General features: G+C 47.4%; 1 protein-coding gene across 2 annotated transcripts; it reads right to left on the bottom strand.

Moving 5' to 3' along the window:
• Positions 1-208: 208 nt before the first annotated feature.
• On the bottom strand, positions 209-20,302 carry rasgrp3 (RAS guanyl releasing protein 3 (calcium and DAG-regulated)). Of its 2 annotated transcripts, XM_030107098.1 has the most exons (17): positions 20,173-20,302; positions 11,688-11,813; positions 11,134-11,236; positions 9,812-9,874; positions 9,224-9,355; positions 8,918-9,065; positions 6,794-6,967; positions 6,577-6,693; positions 5,911-6,189; positions 5,497-5,577; positions 4,793-4,906; positions 4,591-4,706; positions 4,269-4,416; positions 4,058-4,094; positions 3,773-3,922; positions 2,993-3,363; positions 209-2,922 (listed from the first exon to the last, which is right to left on the bottom strand). In XM_030107098.1, the coding sequence occupies exons 2-17, from the start codon at positions 11,755-11,757 to the stop codon at positions 2,914-2,916; spliced, it is 2,112 nt and encodes a 703-aa protein (XP_029962958.1). In that variant the 5' UTR covers positions 11,758-11,813; positions 20,173-20,302; the 3' UTR covers positions 209-2,913. The 2 variants fall into 2 exon arrangements, with proteins under 2 accessions (XP_029962958.1, XP_029962957.1); XM_030107097.1 differs by lacking the exon at positions 20,173-20,302 and adding an exon at positions 15,379-15,448 and having other exon boundaries at positions 9,812-11,236.
• Positions 20,303-21,677: the final 1,375 nt, after the last annotated feature.

The following is a 21,677-nucleotide window of genomic DNA, read 5'->3' as shown; positions in this document are numbered from 1 at the left end:
AGCAGCGTCGTTTTCACCTTGTCGTTCTCCAGGTAGCTGAGATAGGTGCTGATATGAGTGGACTCATCCAGAATGAAGGAAAACAAGACTGTGTCGCGCTGCTGTAGCCTGGTAGACCTTCCTGACTGCGGGGAGCTGCTTGAGTCTGGGTCCAGGGTTTCGACAGACGGATCTTCCATCAGTTTAATCAAAAGAGGAACTTCGGTATGGAACACCTCTTTTTCTGCTGTAGAGGAACAGGTTTTGAGGAGCCTCTTCACTTCATCCTCACAATGAAACTGCCTTTTCTGTTGGTTCAGACTTCACATTTCCTGATGCATCCGCCTCACGCTTCCTGTTCACAGCTGCTGAATGAGAAACGCCGCCTGAGTGTCAGCTTAACGTAGACGTTCTGTAAAGGACACTGTGCAGTGTGTTTTACAAATCAAACAGCTCGATTCACCCTTCTTATATTCAATTCACAGATTTATTTTTGTCCAGTTATCTTGAAACTTATCATTTGACTGCGTAGAGACGCCGACAGCGTTAGCGTGAGATCCTGAGGATTGTTCCCGCCAGCAGCAGCAGGGTTTAGTCCGTTACTCTGGCGGAGGTCTTTCCTGAGCAGATGGGTGGTTCAGTGTCTGATTTTGCTTCAACCAAGCAGTCGGACTCTGTCCACCAACCCTCAAGAAACACATCTTTCGTGTTCTTTTAATGCAGGAGCAGGTTTTTCCTCGCTCACTGGCCGCGGCATGCAGCTGTCATCCGGTCAGACATGACAGATTATCAGAACCGCTTCATCGTCCAGCAACATTGTTTTAAGTGTTTTTCACCGGAGAGAGAACGGCTTTCTTTGACCTTCATCTCTTTGATGGACTTAAAGAAAGGGAAGTCTTCCTCCACAGACGCCAAGTATAAATTACTTTCAACTGACTGGTAATACTATACTTAATAATTTATTTATACAAATAAAACCCACTGTGTTTTCAGAATGCATCCTTCACCGCTGTTGATGCTGTATAGTAAAGAATTGGGAACATCAAGCCTTCAGTCACAGCCACATCAGTTTCTCGTTAACACCTGAGGCACTGCATGTTCTCTTTGAATCCCAGTAGAACACAGGTAACAGGTACACTGTTACACTCATCTCATATTCAGGACAAACACAACGAATAAAATGAACCTCCAAGGCCTTTCAAGAGTAAGGACTATAAATATGTTGAAAAAGTTCATCCAGACAGACGACCTCGACTTTCGCTGTCAGTTTGTTTTTCCCTTTATTTCCAGCTCCTCCTTCACATTCTGTCACCACTGCATCCAGATCCACCGTCTGTCTCCAGACCCGGTCCCTCTCCAGACCGTTTGTCTGGATTGTGTATCTGTCCACAGTGCAAGAAACGCAGTTATTACACAAAGCGGCTCAGGAATCGTTGCATGACTACGTTTCGCCTGCCTTTTCTTTTCCACAGGCAGACTTCAAATGAGAGCTCAGTGTTTTGAGGACAGGACTCTGCTACCAGAACATCTGCGCGAAGCTTCAAGTCTCCTCCATGCTTGTTTCCAGAGATATGACAGCCATGGCGATGCGTTAATTCATTAAGAAACGTTTGTTGAAGGCTGCTGGGTTTGTATTCCAGCTGTGTGGTGGATGGAAATGTGAGAATCCGTCCTCCTACTGACAACGATCACTACACAGCCAGTCTAGCTCAAATGGAAACCAGGAGCCACCGTTCAGGAAATGATGATGAACGTGTCCGTTATTACTGACTGACGACAGAGAAGAAGAAGATCTCGGATTGGCATCAGCATTGGTGCTGGACACGAACAAGTATTATTGAATCATCCAGAGTTTTCATCGCAGGCGTCAGTGAACAGGGCCTCACGTCCTCATATGTGATTGTTACATAGACATAAAACTTATTTAACAAATGATTCAGTTTTATGATCATAATAATACAAACTTGTTTTAGGAGATAGTATTTATTTATGTTTGTATTTTTCTATTTATTTATTGATTGATTAATGTATTTGTGTATTTATTTATTTTTCTGGCTTATCTTATTAAATAAAATTACGTAAATCATGTATATTGTAAATGATATTGTTACATTCTATATTTTGATTTGTGGCTGAAATGTTTTGATCTGTTTCAATACTTTAAAAAGAATTAGTTATGTTTTAAAAATCAAACAAGTCTTCATTTAATGCAGAGAAGTGCATCTGTGGTGAAGCAGACCTAGTTTTTACTATCTGTCCCTGACGTGACATTAACTTCCCTCCAGTTCGTTGTGCCTACACCAGATGGGTTCTGTGAAAACAAAGTGTTCATTTGTCACTAGAAAAGTTCTCAAAGCGAAGCTACATTTTTCACCAAAAAGAGAAGCGATGTCCGCCATATTTTTTCTTGACTCTAGGCAGCACCTCTGCAGCCGTGTGATCTGACGAAACGTCCCAGTGTCACGGATTCAGAGGCGTTTTGTGAAATAACTGCATGTTTCTCAACCTGAAGAGAGACTGGTTGGTTTTCACCTGCATAGCCGGCCTTTTCCTTTCTTCAGGTCCTGAAGGAAGCGGCTTCCTGTCGTGATCTCTTTTATTCAGAAAGGTGTGTTGCAGGCATCCATCCCTGGAACCAAAACCCGTTTATTCACACTCGCTCCCTTTTTTAAGTGCTGATAATCCAGTCCGTCCGGCAGATCCCAGTTAAATGTTTTTGCAGCGATCCCTGGCATGCTGCACACAAACAGCTGTGGCTGGCTCTCTCAGCTCCACCTGCTCCAGCGCTGAAGACCAGATGGGACACGACGACTCCAGGTCACCAGTGGGGGACCTCAGGCAGCCCAGCAGCTCCCCCAGAGAGAACAGCTTCCTGGTCCCAGCGGCCCCGGGCCTTCTGGAGGCCTGGGACCGGCCCTCACCTCCACAGCCAAGTCAGCTGTCCTGGAGAGGAAGGAGTGCAGGTATAACACATGATGCTAAAATGACCTATTGGAATAAAAGCGTGGTTTACCTTGTGTCTGTGTGCGATCCCGTTTGGTAAAGAGACCTCAGGCTTCTCCTGGGACGTCCCACCGAGTCCAGAGGAAACCATCTGCTGCTGTTTCTCATTCTGGTTTTCCCACCGAGCGAAGCCTTTGTTTTTAGCCGACACCTTCCTGTGCGTCCGGTACTTCATCTTGGGGAAAGTGTGGGAGCCGCCGTCGGCGGCGCCGTAGCCGTGCTGGGGCCACAGCGGCTCGGTCTGCGTGGCCTGGCTGGTGGTGGACCTCTGCAGGCGCACCGAGATCTTCTGGGCTGAGCCGGTCATCAGAGTGATGGACTGAGACTCCAGACCCGGACCTGCAGGAGTGACGGCCGGGAACTCAAACACCTCGTCCTCGTCTGAAAGGGGAAAGCAACGGGACAATGTATTGGTTGGTTTTAATTTGGGGGCGGGGCTTAGCCAAAGGCCAAATGTGACACTATTCTAGGCATGTCATTAATAGGCTGAAGGGTCTCGGTTTGTCATTGTAGCTCTTGTACTGAGTAATGAGAAAGGTCTGAGAACAGAGTGTACGCTGCTGTTCTACAGGTAGAGGGAGCAGAAATATCATTGCATGGAGTTTGTATTTGTTTGCTTCAACTAATGAACTATTTCATGAATATGAAGATGTTGAATAGCTTCATGTGGCGTTTTTTAATGGTAATGTGTAAAAACACTGAGCAGGTTTTCTTCCAGGCTGCAGTTGTCGTGTGCCGCAGTGACCCATGCGGTGGTGTCTGTTCAGTACATTTAGCATTGCAGGATGACCTTTGCAGACGGGCAGCGCGGGGCTGCTGGGAAGCGAGCTGTGGGTCAGTCTGGCCGGAGAGACGCTGCCCAGAGAGCCGGAGCGGATCAGCTTCCGGCAGGCCAGAACCAGCAGCTCCCGGCACTGCTTGTGACAGTTCACCCCGCAGTCTGCAGAGCAGAGGGACGACATGAGACCGCGGGAGAGGCGCTATTCTGATTCTAGTAAAAATCATTCAGGTTATTTTACAGGTTCATTAAAGCACAGTGAATTGAAATCATTTGGACAGTCCGATGGAAGGGTACCTTTGCACCTGTAGCCCTGTTTGATGATTCCCCAGAGCTGCAGATCCACAAACACAAAGGAAGCAGAGAAAAACAAACATCAGGAGATGAACGCAGACACCAGCTATCTGAGAAAAACACAGTCCATGGCATTTCCTGTGATTCTGTCGTTTAGCTGTCATGCGACACCGATGTCTAAAACATGGAGCGAGGAGACGGTCTAGATACACACAAATCCGGCGCAGTGTTCACAGAAGGTGGGCTTCAGGTACGTCATCTCCTGGAAGTTGTGGATGAAGCCCGGTCCCATTTTGCACTGGAGCAGCGGATTGGCCCGGAGGAAGTAAGCCGTCATCTCACCCTTACTGATCAACCCGTCCCTGAGAGCACGGAGCAGAAGAGCATGAAACGCACACAAACGATCTGAATATGCAATCCATCACACTTTATACAGAATCCTAACTGAACGAGGTTTCTGATTGAAGAAGAAAAAACCAGACCTCCAGCTCAAGAAAACAAATTCGTGTTGTTCTCAGTGGAATGTCCATACGTACTGGTCTTTATCCAGAACACAGAAGGAATCCAGGAAGGGGAAGTTGGCGGCGACACTCTCAAAGTCCTCTTGGGAAATGTAGCCGTCGTGGTCGTGGTCGTAGTTCCTGAAGACAGACTTCCCAGAACCGGACCAGACGCCTGTTACTCAACGTTTCTGCCGTCCTGAGTCACAGTTTGAGGAAAGAAACACTCTCAACTCACGTCCACCATCTTCCTGATGTGCTTATTGACCACGGACGGGTCTGGCTTGGTGGTGACGCCGGAGGCCCAGTCCAGCGGAGCCACAGGCTTGTTGGGAGTGGTTGGGGAGGTGGGCTGACGAAAATAACACAAAATGGGTCTATTAGTCTGTGTTTTTATGTCCTGTCATGTCTTCCGTTCACACTGAAATGATTGTTATCTATTCTGTTCTGCCCACTATACTGGTGTATTGTCTTCATCCTCATTTCAGTTTGTATAGACATCAGGTCCAGCTCATCTGCTTTCTGTCCAGCCATTTCTTGTACGTCTGTCCTGTATTATTCTTAGATAATCACACTCCAACCAGTCACACTCGTCCGAGTGGCTTCACCAGTCCCTGCTGCTCGCTTGGTGACGCTGGACGAGACAGAGAACTCCAGAGGGGCGATGTTTGTTTTGTTTAAAATGAACTGAGAGACTGTTAGCCTGGAAAATGCTGAGACACTCCTGGCCTGGTTGATGTCAGGTACCGGTCTGTTTGTTTACCCGTTCACCCTGCTGCTGCTTGTACACGGTCCTGTCTTATTAACCGAGACCCCTGAGACCTTTCAGGTCCGATGTGACTCTGCTCCAGGTCTCATTATTGATTATTTGAGAATATTCTAAGAGAAATATCGTGATGCAGTGTATGGGAATTTGCAGCTGAAAACATCCCATCAACTTACCGATGACTTGGAGTTACGCGGCTCTCGTAGCAAGGACAGTTCATAAATCTCATCTTCTGTGTAGTAAAGATCTAAAGAAAGCTGAAAAACACACCAGTGTTGAATATCAGCAAATAAAACAAGCCACGTACTGAAAATGTCAGTGGGAGTTTAAGTCCCAGAAGGCGGTCGTTGCAGACTAACAAAGCCACCGGGTGTTTTGTAAATCTGAAGACACTTGTGCACCATAAAACCCTCAAACAAATCAAAACTGAAGAACTGAAGACCTAAATGCATGACTGATCTCAAATGAAGTAATGTAATCAGAGAAGAAACTCAAAGCAAAAGATCCACAGATGACACAGGGGCGACAGGAAACACCAAGGAATACCAGACAGGAAAACTGCCAGGTAAACAGGAGCGGCGGCGGCTCACCGTCAGCAGGTAGATGAGGTCCATGTTGGGCTCCACCTGGGCGGCGGCGCTCTGCAGCGACACCAGCTCGTTGAAGGTCACGTACAGCTGGTGCATCTTGGCCAGGTTCACCCTCTTCCGGTCGTCGGCGTAGTCGGGGAAGACGACGTGCACGGCGATCAGGTCCTTGAGGTGGACGCCCAGGATGGGGATTTTGAAGCCCTGACACTCGCTGAAAGCCTTTCGGTAGCAGGAGTAGTTGTTGTTGGAGGACACCAGCTCAGTCATCTCCCTCCAGATCTAAGGGTTATGACGGGGCAGAGGGGGGCAGAGAGGGGTCAAAGGGGGGGTTACCTCTACAAACAGAGAGCCTTTTACAAGTATTCATCTGTTAAGCTCTGACTCTGGGATCTGGAATTCATCACAGTATTTTGGGGGGGTTTTGCAGATTCTTCCTGATGTTTCATTCCTGTTGATCTCTTTAGAGCCGGGCTCAGTGGTGGAAGGTCGTGAACCTCAGAAGTAACCAAAGGTTTTAATTCTGTAGATGAATCAGAGCACACTGTGTCCTGGATGCTAAAGGAAGTGGTTCGACTGCAAACTGAATGAGAGACGTGACTGGTAAACAACACATCGGTCAGGGTCGGGTTGTTCAGCTAATCGCTCCATTCCAGTGCTCCGGTTTACCTTTACAACCTCTGGAGCCAGGTAAAGGTGGGTCTCCTTCAGTCGAGAGATGGAGCTGTGGCTCAGCCCCCCCACCACCGCCATCAGGGTGTTGAAGTTCTGCAGGTGGAGGAGTTTCTGACGACAGGAAGTGACACTGAGTGATGGTTGCGCTCCTTGGACGAAGCAGGGGAGGCGGCGGCGGCGGCGCTCCCGCCGTTCCTCTGTTCCGTCTCACCTGAGCCACGTGGATGTATTTGGAGATGACCTCCGCCCGGGTCTGGGGCGTCAGCTTGCTGAGCACCATCAGCTGCACCCACTGAGACACGCCGTTGAACAGGGCGATGGAGCGCTCCAGGGTGGGGTTGTCCACCAGGCAGCCGTGGATCACGTAGCTCTGGTAGTCTGTGAACTGCAGGGAGGCCAAACACTGTACAGTCAGTGCTGGCAGCTAATAGCATTAACCCTGATTAATTAAAGGAGGGCAGTCAACAATTATTTTTTTAATTGCGATTAATCACAGAATTACGAGGGGGGACCCAAAAGTTTCCGGACTGATTCTATTAATAAAAAAATACAATGAATTTCCGACTTTGGCCGCGAGATGTCGCTACAGGATAGCCTCATGCATAACTGTGCCAGGTTTGGTCTTCCCCCGTGATGCGGTCAGCTGACAATCACTGTTTATGTTGACAGAGTGACACCTCGCTCTTCGATTTTTCAAGATGGCGGATATCCACGGATATGCGCTCTGTCAAAACATTTTGTTTTTTATTGGGAAAACAGCGGCAGAAACACTCACCATGTTGCAGACATTCTTTAAGAAGGATTCTTAGGATGTCTGAGTGGTTTGGGCCCTTTAAGAGCGATCAGATTACATCACGAAGACCAGGCACGCAGAGGACAACAATCCACTTCCAGAACAGAGGAAAACGTCACAAAAACTGAAGAAGACGTCCTGGTAGATCCACGCAGGACTTTTGATGGCATTGCAGATCTGATGGGAGTGTTGTGGAGATCCAGACAGATGATCCTCAGGCGGTTATTAGAATCAGGGAGACGAAGGCACCCGGAAATGGCCGCATCGTAGCAGACAGCAGACCACAGGACGCCCCGTTACGCACAGAAATAGCACCAAATGTTGTGTGTAAAGCATATTTTTGGACAAAAACCGCGACCAGCCAGCCTCCCCACCGCCATATTCACCTGATCTGGCCCCAGACGACTGCTTTTTGTTGTCAAAGGTGAAACTGGAGCGGCAGCGGAAAGGTAAGACAGGCATACAGGCGGGGGAGGGAAAATCGAAGTTCTATCTTTCCGGCACAGTTACGCACGGTCATGGCGACTCTTCTGAACAGTGAAAATCTCGGGTGCAGCGTTGTATTCAAGCCAAAGGAGAGTATTTTGAAGGTGACAGTTTCAAATAATTGCGAAGATTAAAAAATAAAAAGTTATAACTACAGTCCGGGAACTTTTGGGTCCACCCTCGTATGGCTCGGTTTAGCTCAAAGAGAAATATGAGAGAAAAGTTTTTTTCCTGTCACTGAGGCTTCACTGCTTCTCCTCCCTTCAGTCCAGCTGAACTATGAGGATCAGATTCTTCATCTGAAGCTTGAAAATGTTCCAAACGTCCTCCTGCGGCGTCAATGTTCTGAACTTTTCAACACAGAGAGGGAAACTGGGACAGGCCTTCCCTTGAACTTCCCAACTCAACTTCAAAATGTTGGATGGCTCAAATCCCTCATTAGTGTTTTCTGATGTGCAGCTGCTCCACTGAAGTTAGAAGATTCAGATAAAGGACATTTTTGTGCATGAATTTGGTGATAATAAGTTAAAAAAATGTAATCGATTGACACCAGTAATTCCAAGAGAACTCTTTTATATCTCCTTCATGTTTTCATCACCTCTGCGTCGCTGTCTTATCTTTCTGTTTCCGACGCTTTGAGTCTCAGACCTTCCTCTGGAAACTTTTCAGTTTCCCTGGAGGTCACTGGTCAGAGGTCAGCGTTCTGCTGCAGGTGTTCAGTTTCACACAAGCTTTTCACCCACATTATAATCAGCTCTAGACAGAGCAAAGACTCACTGAACCACCATTCCCCTGAAGCTCCGACGGCGGAGGGTCTTTAAAGGAAAGTGTTGATTAATCAAATGTTAATTAAGCGTAAAATGAAAGTTATCGGACATAGTGAAGAGTTACAAGGATAAATCTCAAATTGTTTGAAAAACAAAAACCAAAACTCTTCGATGCCTGAGCAGCTGACCTTCCTCGTGTGACCGTGTAGCCTGCTCACGTCTGCTGCTGTTTCCACACAGCAGCTCGACACAAACACAAAAACTCAGCGCGGATTGATGGTTTCGTTACCGAGATCCTGCGGATGGATTTGAACTCCAGGAAGGTGAGGTGCTCGGCCAGCTCCATGGGCTCCAGGTGGTCGAACAGCAGCGACGCTTTTCCCTTCTTGGCCTGCTTCTTCCTCTGGGTCAGCTTCCGCATCCAGTCGTATGAAGGACTGGAAACAGAGCGGGACGGGAAGAGGATGATTAAAAAACACTGAACAGCGACCATGAAAACACAGACGACGCTTTGTCCAAGAAAAACTGACAGACGAAGAACAGGGAATCAAACCACGAACCCTTCTGACGGGAAAGTGAGCGTGTCTGTCCTTACATGGTGGAGATGTCGATGAGTTTGAAATGCTCGTCGCAGCCGAGACGCGCCGCCACGTCCCTGAACTCCCCCATGATCCGGATCAGACCCAGGTCCAGGTTGAACTCGGCGGGGAAATTCACGATCCAGTACCTGAACAGAGCACCGGCTGTGAGGAGCAGATCGTTCCTCCAGCAGCCTTCATCAAGGAGGTACGGTGCTTTTGTTTTGGAGATACAGTGGAGGAAGGTCCTGAGGTTTCACAGAGCCAGATGTCACTGATTTATGGAGTTACTTTACCCATTCCACTGAAAACCCACAAAACATTTTATTCTGAGGTCACGAAGTGAGTGAGACTAAACTTTTAAATGTGAGCTCGTGAGCGTGAGCGTCAGAGAAACCTGAGTTCGGGAACCTTCAGGATTCTGTGGAAATTACAGCCGAAAGTTCTGTTGCTAAAGCGACAACATGTGATCAGTACTTCATGACTGATAATCAGCTAAAAAGCTTGAAGTGCTTTATTGGGATTTATGAGATTGGTGGTAAAAGCAGCCGCTGCGGGGTGAAAGCCGGGGAGTCGGTGGAAGAGCCGGGTCCCGGCGGTCTCACCTCATCAGGTAGCAGATCTTCAGCCGGGTCCTCTGGCTGCTCGGCCCTCGGCAGTCTCGGTACGTGAACTTCGGTTAAGGAGCCGTTCTGACGGGTCGGCACATTCAGGACCAACCGGAGGGCTGCAGCTTTGCTTCTGTCTTAAATCTCAAACATGTCTTGGTATTTGATATGATTATGTATTGAGCTATTTATAAAAGCGTATTTTTTCCAAGGTGAAGGTAACAGAAGTGACTTTTCTGTTCCTCTGGTGTGTTTTGGATGAACTGGAGACACGGTGTGTGTTTTTCATTCTTATTTTTGCCTTGTTTCATGTCTTCCATCATGTTTATGTTGTTAACTTGTTTTTCAGGATGTTTTTCCGCTGCCTCGTCTTTTCCCTCCTGTTTTTCTGTCTTGGCTTCACCGTGCTGTCGCGGTGTAGCGGAGGCTTCCTGAGTTTCCTCCGTTTCTGACTCGCTCTCAAGCTGCTTGTCTGAACTCCCAGCTGATCCAACACCGTCATGCTTCCTGCACGTGCTTTTTTCCATTTCTGCTCTAGTTCAGTGTTGCCCTCTGGTCATATTCACAATTAATGCATATTGTTATGGTGACTGAATTCAGTAAACTTGGATTTCACTCACTGCTGGGAAATAAAAGCCTGATTTCTGAACAGTCCGCAAACTGCTGATAATCTGCATAAAATCAAAAATACCTAATTCTGTCCTGGTTCTAAAACTGATCCATGACTTATTAACTACTGTGGAGAAACACTGGGGACTGGGTTGATGCAGAAACACAAAGAAAAGCTCTTTTACAAGTGAAATCAGGAGCAAATTCCTTCACACTTTCTAATCATTGTTTCATAGATTTTTAGACTGAAATTAATTAAATACAATAAATCATAGTAAAGATTAACAGTGAAGAATGGTTTGGATCGTTTTCAGAAACTCCTTTTAATCCCAAAAATGTAAAATTTTGACTATTTAGGTTTTTTTTGTCTTTTTTTTTTTTTTTTTTAATCTGGTCGATGTACCTATTATTTTTTTTAGATTTAAATAAAAAATTGCATTTCTGCCAGCAGTGTGAGGCTCTGGAGACAGGGGACTGTTTCAGGACGAAGATGATATTGATGATGATCTGGTAGAAAGTAATGAAGTAAAAAGAGACACTGTTGCTGAAGCTGAATCCGTTTCGTATCAATAATCAATAAGTACCCAAAACAGTGGTGTGCGGTTAGCATGCCACTTTCTACTTAAGAACCTAGTCATTAGTTTTATATTTCACATCAGATGGTAATTTAGTCTAGAACCAGTTAATCCTTGATCCCAGTGGGAGGATATATCCGCAGGAGTTTTGCTGCCAGGTCAGGAGAGGAGACGTACCAGCGATGCATCAGCAGCAGGCTGCGAGGCGTCAGGCTGCTCTGCAGCTCGCCGCCGTCGTCTGCGGACAGGAACAACACCTCAACATCAGCTTTACTGTCATTATGAAGGACCTGACGGTAAAGTCAGGAACCCAGGACCAGATACCGTCTGAGGAGGGAGTTCGATCCGTGGAACACAGAAACGAGGAATAAAGAGCAGATCTATGGAAGCGACTGGAGCGAAGGCAGAGCGGCGTCAAGGCTGACTGCTGGATTCACACTTAAAGTTTCTTTTCTTTAGAATGCAGCCAGAATTCACTCTGTGACCTCTGGAGGTCTTTGTTGGCCGACCAAACATTTTCCTTCAGGATCAATCAGTTCTGAGTTTGCATGTTTTCCCTGAGCCTGAGTGACATTTATGTTGTGCTTTAACCAGCTTTTCTCCCACAATGACGTGCTTCCTCTTCTGACAGACTCTAAGGGAAAAGCCTGAGCTGTCGGTATGAATCCTCGACGCTTCGAGTCACTCACCAAACGCATCAATGCACTCGTTCAGAAGGGCATCGATTGTGGCGGCCTTCCCCAACGTGGACGAGCCCATGATCCCCGGCGCCGTCCGAGTTTCCCGCTCACGGCTGTGCACCAGTCAGGGTCTCCCTGCAAGCAGCAGACAGCGAAACAGCAAAATCACATCAATCCAACAGCAGTTTGCTGTTCCAGTGAGAAGAGAGCTCCATGGATCGAGCAAGGCATACGAAATCTTCAGTGATTAACAAACTAAAGCGCTGCTGAAACAGTGAATGAGTGTGACATGAGTGGAATTCATCCTGAAATCGATTTACACAACTGCAATGTGTATGTAAGTAACGAGTATGAACAAATACAGCCGTCAAACATTCACAGTGCTCCTGGAAAAAAAGACGAGTGATATAAATATACACGTTAAAGGAACTTGGCGACGTCTGAAGCACAACAGGTTCTGAATGTCTGAGCCGCTTTCTCTGACTCTGAGGCGCCGTTCACATGACAGCGCCTCGCTCGTTTCAGAAAAGTCTCGTATCTACACGGCATCATTCTGAAGAACATCTCGGTTCACATGTTTCAGGTCAAAACCATGACAAATGGAGGAGTTCCTCCATGTTCTGTGAAATCCCAACACACTGCAGCGACAAACACTGAAAAATGACGCGTTTAGCCTGTTGGTCGTTTTTTAAGGAAATCACTCACATGCTGCCGCAACAAAACACTGTAAACAGTAACCAGCATTCATGTGGACAGAGGACGGATTGAATATTAGCAATGACTTTCTGCTATTAAACAACTGATGTAGATTATCAATCTAGAATACGGACCGGGGGTCATGACACTCTGCAGGCCTCTCGGGGGAAGTCGAGAGCATCGAAGAACCTTGGGAACCAGTCTGAAAAGGTGACAGTTACAGTTTTAAAAGCAGCGTTGTCGTGTAAACACACACCTCAAAACACAACGACAGTCTTACAGTTTGACTGGTTTTAGTTGTGGTGTAAACGGAAACCAGCAGCTCCCCTGATTCAGCCATGGAGCCGGGCAGGTGGCTTTAAATATGGCATTAGCATTAGCATTAGCATTAGCATTAGCATTAGCATTAGCACTGCGGCTCGTTTCAGCGTATATGCTACTCAAACAGCACAGCGCCTCCTGGTCATTACCAGGGAATTCCTCTAACAGTGAATGAGATCTGCTGCAGTGAGACATGCTTCAACAGGTGAAACAGTCAACCCTCCTCTTCAAACACGTTCAAACTCACTGAAGTGTTGTGAAAACCTTGATATAGTAATGAGCAACTCTTGGTAAAGTTAACAGGAACACTTAACTGCTACAGTCACCAATAAAACCCCAAATCTCTGACACACTTATGTCTTTCATCACATTTAAACACACAAACACACATTTATTGCCTAACTTGACATTTTGTCTTCTTTTCTATCCAGCCATCCTTCTTTACCCCACTAACATCCACTGACCGGTTTTAAACATTATTGTTTTGCAGACCTTCAGCACAATTTATAAATTCACCTTAACGAGGCCTTAACGATGCATGGGCAAAAATGAAATAAAATAAAATAAAAAAATTGACTGAGTTTCCTGCAGAAAAGGTGCGCTGATGGAAATGAGGCGTCTTTCAAAATAAAACTCAATGAAGACAGAAATCTAAATGGGCACCATTCAAAATAAGACTTTTTATTCTTTCTTTGCGTCCCAGTAAGTAACGGTCCATGGAATGGATCTGGCCTGCGGCCTGGACCAATCCCAGCTAACTGAGAGCGACGCACAGGAACAGCTGGACAGGAACAGCTGGACAGGTGAGGATAGATACAGCTGCACTTCCCATGAACACTGTAGTGGAGTACATCATTCTTCCCCATATTCACAAGTAGACTGACAACAATAAAACAACAGCACCAACAGTAAACTGTTAATTTAATTTCACACTTCTCCAACAAAATGTACTTTTATGACTAAATACTACATCGTCATCTGCATACAGGGATTCACAATCCCCACACCCAGCAGATTCTCAGTGGACAGTCATGACTGTAGAGCTTTTACAAAAACTAACATACATTGACTTATCCTTTATAGATTTTTCTTCAACTTCTTCGACATGCTTCCCTTCAGTCACCAGTTCTGACTCACAGAAAGACGCAGCAGAGACACTGGCTGACATGTAACTCACACAGGAAGACCCATAACAGACGATCAGACTCAAGCTGCTCTGGGTTTAGAACACTGGAAGACCTTTTCTATTCGCTCCCCTTTCATTCATATGTCTAAGCTGCACATCTTTACCTTCTCTCTCTCTCTCTCTGTCTCTCTCTCTGTCTCTCTCTCTGGATGTGGAGGTTTGTGTTTCGCTCCCTGCAGTGTGTCCATTAGTGATGTTACCTTGTTGTTTGCATGTTGCTCTCTGTCTCTGTCCCTCTGTCGTATTCCTCTCTCTCTCACCACCCTCTCCTCCCCTCTGCCACCCCCCAGATCTGCAGGGCTTGTGCTGCGATTTTATCTGTGTAGAAATCTAATTGAATTTGATTTGTGTTCATCCAGTAAAATGAGCTGAAATTTTCCATGAAATAGCAAAACGTCTGTCTTGTTGTGTGATTTGGTCAGCTGAGGGTGCAATGTGGTCTCGTATGACCCACATAAATGTTACTTCACCTTCCCTCAAGTCAGAGGAGTGCATTAAGAGCTCTTTACGCTGCTTGTTGCTGACAGCATGACGTCAAAACGACGCTCAGGCAACAGACGGGACATTCTGAAACTTTGAAAGTGCTCCCTCTCTCTCTCTCTCTCTCTCTCTCTCTCTCTCTCTCTCTCTGAACGAACAGACATCTCGCTGCATCACTGACACATTGTTGTGTTTTTCTTGCTCTCATTTCACAGTTCGGCTGTGTTCCATGTTCCAGTCAGCTGTGCCCTTTAGCACGACTTGTGCTTTTACTGCCTCCACAATGGGTCACTGTGTGTGTGTGTGTGTGTGTGTGTGTGTGGTGTGTGTGTGCGTGGTGTGTCTGGGCTTGACTGTGATGCGTCATTGTGTGTTCAGTGACACACACACACCGGAGTGGGCGGTCACACACATCCAGACAAAACATAATAATGTATATACACCAGAAGTACCTGCATGCACACACACACGCACACGCTCACACACACACACACACACACACACACACACTTTTGTCTTTCTATCCTCGTGGGGACCTTCCATTGACTCCCATTCATATCTAACTCCTAACCCTGACCCTTACCCTAACCCTAACCCTAACCCACACCAAAACAAAGCGTAGCCCTAAAGAAATGTTTTTGCACTTTTACTTTTTTCAGTAACAACAACATGGTCAAGAAAACATTGTTTCTCCTCACGGGGACCCAAAAAATGTCCCCACGAGGCACATCGTGCCGGAATTTCCTATCCTTGTGGGAAATTTGGTCCCCACAAGGATAGAAAAATGTGCACACACACACACACACACACACACACACACACACACACACACACACACATTTGTTGTAGTCTCAAAAACAAAGCAAAGGTTATCAGTCAGAGCGACGCCTTGCTCATCTCATTCAGAAGTCGCCACCCGGCTCTTCTCATGCACCCAAAACCATCACAGATTTTTCTTTCTTTTCCTATTGAAACAAAGCACCATTGAATGAGCTGAATGTCCCGTTCGGAGCTTACCTCCTCGGCATTAGCAGCATCCCGGCTGCGGTCCTGAGCAGGAGCCTGCCGCTCGCCGCCGAGCCCTGACAGACTCCCATGGTGCAGCGTCTACTACGCTCTGACCGCCGCCTCCTGTTGGTAAACACTGCTGCCTGGAGCAGCAACGGGCTGCCATGTGACCTTCCCACTCCACCCCATCCACACACACACACACACACACACGCAGCATGACTTGTGAAGCTCACTCCTTGACCTGACACGATCCCCGTCCTCCACCTCCAACCTGAACGATCTACCACTCTACCTGACGACAGCTTCAACCCTCAAACCTGACATGAACCCTTTAATACCTGTTCTGGCCCCTGCTGGTCCCTACATGGTGGTTTTGGACTATATGTGAAGAGAACTTTACACAAGAAAGACAGCGGACGGCAGGAAGCTCCTTCAGCTGAACCCAGTCTGTGGACGGACTGTGTTCAAATCCGGTGCCTTGCTGAAAAGAGGTTCTTCAAATCTTCCAAACATGTGATTGTTAATTTTGCTGAATAAACCTTATTCATGTTAAAATGATGTGACTGAATGTACCTCGGCCATGTTGCTGTCCTGTGTGAATGTTTCTGTGAACAGCTTCTCTTAATTTTTTTTTTTCTTGTGTGTGTCTGCTGTGAAATCCATTCTGCTTGTCCACTAGGGAAAAGTCAGTAATGTAATTTGTGCAGTTAAATGCACAATAGAACCTTTACCAAGCATTAAAAAAATAAAAGAATAAATAAATAAACAAAGAAAGCCCTGTCCCCACCAAAAAGTCCAAATGAATGATGATTTGAAAAGCATTTTCCATCCATGTTTTAAACCAGTTGGGTGTTGCTCAGGCTGATCCCAGGACAGGGACACCTGGACAGGTCAGTCCATCACAGGACAAACCCGAGACCTTCCCACTGTGAGGCAACAGAGCGAACCGCTGCCCCACTGCTGTGGTCCAGCTGCTTCCAGGTGTTTCTAAACACTCAGCACCAACGCTCCTCACCACACTCCACATTTCTGAAGCGTACGGCCCCCTAGTGGCAGCTTTGACACTATGAGAATCACCTGCTTTCTTCCTAATGCAGGAAAGACTCTAAAGGTTTGTTGATGCAGTTGAAGTGTTGGACGTGTCTGTAAGGATTCTTCAAACGCTGCTGAAGCTGCAGGAACATGCTGAGAAATGAAGTCCATGAACCTCTTCCTGTCTGGGTCTCTGAAGCCAGCAGGTCTACGCCTTCAGACTTCTTTCTCTCGTTTGTGTGTTGTTGTTTTGCCATCATGTGAATTATATGTGAAAATACAGCAGTAGCATGTTGGACGTCTGGATGTGAGTGACGGCGGAAAGCTGCTGCAGCGCCACAGGAAAAGCCACATTATCACTGAGAGTGCAAGGAAAGCGTCTTCAGGAGGAACGAGAATGGAAAAGGAGAAGAAGAAGCCTCCACTCCTGTGCTCACATGGACGCCTCTCCTCCTGACCTCTCCGAGAATCAAACGCTCATCAACAGGGTCAACAAGGAAAAACCTGTCGTCTTCTTCAGGACAAGAATAAGTTGTTTCAGTCTGAAGGAGACTTTTATTTTAGGTTTTCTTTGAAAGTTTCAGATTAAAATTCAGTCTTTGTGCCTCTGAGGACAGAGCTTCTTTGCTTCACACAAAGAGAACCTCTGCGCTCCAGACCACCTTCGCAACGCTTCTGTTCGGTCTCTGTTCGTGGAACCTCCTGATGAGGGTCTGGACATGGTCTGTGGGATTCGGCCTCATCTCTCTCATTAGAGCTGCTTCTGTGAAAGAAGGTTCTGTCTGGAGACTCTGAGGGGAAGGCGGCCTGTGTGAGCGTCTTCAGTCAGAGCGATCGGGATCCCGGACGCAGTGATCCACGCCTCTGAGCGGATCCCAACTGGGACAGAACCTCATCAGCACGAAGACTCACAATCTTTTGGACGAGTCTGGCTTTGTGAGTACGTATTTGCTGCCCTGCAGCTCCAGCTGAGAGAACGGAGCTGAATGCTTCTTCATCCTCTGCCCTTCCTGAACAGCCGGCCTGAAGCTGCTCCCACACCGGCGACGGAGCCGTTCACCAGATGACGAGATTACCAGAGATTACCAGAGATTACCAGATCATACGGGAACTGCAGCATCCAGCGAGCTATTAGACCACTGCCCTCGTGGATTCAGGTGTAGAAAAACACAGAAAGAAGTTGATGGAAGCTGGTTGAACCTTTCTCCGTGTGTGTTCAGGACCGTTTGCTGACGGTGGAGATATTCCTACGTCAAGCTCGCTGCAGCTCCCTGGGCTGGACAGAGTCAGGAGGAAAACCGCTTTCACTGACTTCTGACTCCATCAGAGACAAAGCAGCGAATCCACCTCACCTCGAAGACAACGCCACATGAAGCACCCAAACAATGAAGGAATACGACAAGCAGATGACGTTTCAGCTATTTGAGAGTAACGCCTCAACCTTTAACTCGACTCTCGACTGAGGGGCGACAGGAGTTTTATTTTCACTTAAATGACTCTCGATTATTTTAGCAAATTCAAAGTCTCTTTCAATAGAAAAAATATTGATGACACCTGAAATAATGCTGCTTCAGGAATCTAAAACAACTTTAAACTATCTGGTAGGACTTATAGAAAATCTAAATTCAGCTGCAGAATAATAGTTCTGTTTCAGTCTTATTGGACAAACAAATAAGAAAAACAAAAGTTCAGCTCTCTCTCCTCCAAACCAGATTTTCATTGTTTAAGATCAGACTGAAACTGATTAAAGACTCAAGTTTAGCAAAGCTTTAACAACACGTCTCTGCTCCGGCGTTGTGTGGACAGTTTACAGATTATTCTCTTCAAGCAGAGCTCCTGCCAACATAAAAACACTTTCTTAATATTCCACTGGAAAATGACAGAAGCTGAAGTGTTTTCTGGCTCGATTGAGTCTCCCTGGATGTTGAGGGTGTCCAGACTGGTGGAACTGGAACAGGTGTGTGTAGCAGCGACTCCACACCCAGACCGCTTCCATTCCCCTCCATCGTCTATCCTGCTGAACTTTTTCATTTATCTTAAATCCAGCTTAGTGAGACATTTCGACTAAAAACAGGACGAAGCAGGACTGAGATCCTCTCCAGCAGGGGTCCTTCAAGTCTGGGCTGCACAGGCATTACACATTCTAAGAACACAAATCAATAGGACTCAAGATTCTGATTCACTTTAGCATTTTAACTAAAACTGGACACAGTTGGAATTTTACATCAAATGATGGAAACGGACAATACAGAGTGAATAAAGTTTGGTCCTGCAGTTCGTTTCGCAGCATCACAGGTTTTCCTGTTTGTTTATTTTGTGAAGTCTGACATTAAAGCCCATCGTTTCTGTTTTCAATCGACTGTTTGCACATAATTTCTCAAGAGTTTCATCAGTAAATGTTGAGCAGAACAACGGTGCTTTAGAAAGATGCGTATTTATTTCACGTTCCACCACTGGAACACATTCCCGTTGAGTTATTTAGCTGAATGAAATGAACTCGTGAACTGACATTGACCCCGTGTTTCCATCAGGTTGGAGGGAAACAGAAGTGAACCCTCGGCTCCCGTCCTGGACGAGCAGCCGAGAGTCAGGGGTCGGGTCGCTGTCGGGCTGCTCTCTGGTTACCGTGGCAACATCAAATGAGGTCCGTATATTGATTAGGCGATGCAGGTGTTTGGCCGAGCTGCTGCCTATGGACGAGCCGCAGCCTGAACCGCAGGCCATGCATATTTCGATGAAGACGTATCGGATGCTCATTTCACGTCACACACAGGGTGTGTTTACTGGAGGAGCAGCAGGTGCAGCCGAGCGCCGGGAAGCAGCCGGCCGGCGGCCGGACTGGGACTGATTAGGGACATGAAGAAGTCATCCAGATGTAGGTTTGAGGAGGACTCACACACACACACACACACACACACACACCTGGTCTAATAAAGCCTTCAGAGCCCATCGAAAGGAGCTGAAATCCAACAGCACAAAGGACTTTTATTCTGAAAAGGCCAGTAATGAGTCCTAATAGATCCAGCCGTGAGACCTTCACTGCAGACTGGACCATGGAAAGAGAAGCATCAGGACCTTCCTTGTTCTCTGGACATCGGAGACATTTACTCACAGGCCAACGTGTTTCTGAAGCCGCGGCGTTTCGTGGTGAACGCAGAGCCGGGCCTCTGGCTGGAGTGATCGTGTGAAGCGAGCTCTGTGAGCAGAGCAGGATTAGCTCGGAACCCATTCTCAGCTCATCCAGCTCTCTGCTCATGTCCATACTGCAGCTCACACACTCCAGGCTGAGTGTTTCCTGGTCTTCATGGTGGAGGATGGCTGCACCCTCCACCTGCCAGAGGCTCACAGGGACTTCAGGTACTGCAGGTAGAGACGGAGCCAGCCGCAGAGGACTAACCCCAAACACTCACTGCCTCCACAGCAACAACAGCGCCACCATTTAACCTCCACCCAGACCAGTTCAGCCGAGGTAGACCAGCTAGAACCCCCCATGTGAGCAGCTGGGGCAGGCTTCACGCTCATTCCTTCAAAATCTGTGTGTGTGTGTGTGTGTGTGTGTGTGTGTGTGTGTGTGTGTGTGTGTGTGTGTGTGTTTTCTAAAATTAGTGACAGTAGTAAACACAACTGTTTGAAAAGCGGCGATATCGGTGCAGCGGCGGTTCCTCCTCTGCTGGGATCCCAGAGATAGAGAGAAAACGAAGCATCTGAAGTCCTACATGACCGGGACCAGTACAGGTTAACACAGCAGCAATCCAAGCAGCTCTTTACCTCCTGCTGAGACGTCAAGCTTCCAGGATGGAGCCGCACACCTCATGGATCCATCTTCACAACGCCTCCATGAGGGAATAAATCCAACCTCCCGACAGTCCAGACCCACAAATCTGACTGAGTGTACAGAGACTTCTCACCCAGCAGCTCAACTGTCTGGCCAGCCAGTCTCTCTCCCCCTCCCTCTCTCTCTCTCTCTCCCTCCCTCCCTCTCTCGGCCCTGTTGTGTATTCAGCCAGTGGCGATCTCAGTTGTGTGAGCTTGTTTGTCTAAATGGTCACCAGACTTCCTCCAATTCTTTCCCAACTTAGTTTTCCTGCCTGTGTTGGTCGGACGGTGCTAATTTTAGAGACCACACAAGGTAAAACAGCACAGCAGGAAGTGTGTGACGACGTGCACATGTTTGAGCTTCTTACTGCTGGACTTCCTGTATCGGAACGCCACAAACATCGAGTTAAACCCGCCCTCTACATCAGATTAATGAGCTCCTGCATGTTTTAGAGCCTTTCTGTCCGAGTTGTTGTCTTTGTACGGTGGACCGTGTGTGTGTGTGTGTGTGTGTGTGTGTGTGTGTGTGTGTGTGTGTGTTCTGACATTGTTGTGGTGTATTTGTGCAATGTGCCGGGCCCGTCCCTCTATTCCACTCCAATGACGTTGTACTCATTGTTTTGTCTCTGCGAGCGTCTAAAAATGTCCCCCGAAACAAAAGCTGTGGCTGCACATCCTGCCGCCTGGCCGGACAAAGAGAATCCAGCTCAGACCCCGATTGTCCCTCGAACTGTCTGAGCGGCCAGGCTGCATGAAGCCGTTCCAACGGTTGCTGGAAAGTGACTCAAAGCCCGATTCCCAGACGTGGGGGTCACGGCAGAGACCGGAGAGGACCTGGTCCCAGTCGGGAGCAGGAGGCCGGCGCTGCTGCTTCCCTGTGGAAGTCATGCTGGACACGTTCAAAGAGACGGTCCCTTCTCTGGAATAAGACGCAAACAGAGCAGGTTCTGTCAGAGCGGACGGGAGAAGAACTCCCGGGTCGTCCAGCGTTCTCCTGGGACCGGGTCCAGGACCAGGACCAGGCTGGACGGGGTTTAGTGACTCCTCCCTCCTCAGCTGCTATTAGGATCAATCTCTTTTGAGATCGTGTCCCGCCGAGCGATGCTCCAATATGAAGGAATCGTTCAGCACCCTGCTAGCTCGTTCACCAGTGGCGACGCTAACAGCTGCCTAGCGATCAGTCAGCTGCTGGCTCTTAGTCATGTGACTTTGTGTGTTGCTGCTGTTGATCATTGACCTGCGGATCCCTCTGGTCTTGTCCTGGACTGCTGCAAACAGCCAGGATCAGGATATTTTAGTCCGGAATTGCACCAGAAAAGACCTGAAACGTCTGAAACAAATTGAAAAATTACACCGCGAGAATGACTTTGGACCTGGTCCAGGACCATGACAGCAGGTTGGGACAGGAATCTGTTTCGACTGGCTCCGTTTGTGACGAGCTTCAGAACAGACCCGAG

The sequence above is a fragment of the Salarias fasciatus genome, chromosome 13 (assembly GCF_902148845.1).
Source record: "Salarias fasciatus chromosome 13, fSalaFa1.1, whole genome shotgun sequence".
In the NCBI taxonomy this organism is placed as follows: domain Eukaryota; kingdom Metazoa; phylum Chordata; class Actinopteri; order Blenniiformes; family Blenniidae; genus Salarias; species Salarias fasciatus.
This window is presented reverse-complemented; position numbering and strand designations above follow the sequence as displayed.

Excerpts from the sequence above, each read along its gene's own strand:
- rasgrp3 (XM_030107098.1), bottom strand. The coding sequence starts at position 11,757 with ATGGGCTCGTCCACGTTGGGGAAGGCCGCCACAATCGATGCCCTTCTG. Across the intron at positions 6,190-6,576 it reads TGGCTCCAGAGGTTGTAAAG|ATCTGGAGGGAGATGACTGA; the intron begins GTAAACCGGAGC and ends CATAACCCTTAG. Across the intron at positions 3,923-4,057 it reads ACAGGGCTACAGGTGCAAAG|ACTGCGGGGTGAACTGTCAC; the intron begins GTACCCTTCCAT and ends TCTGCTCTGCAG.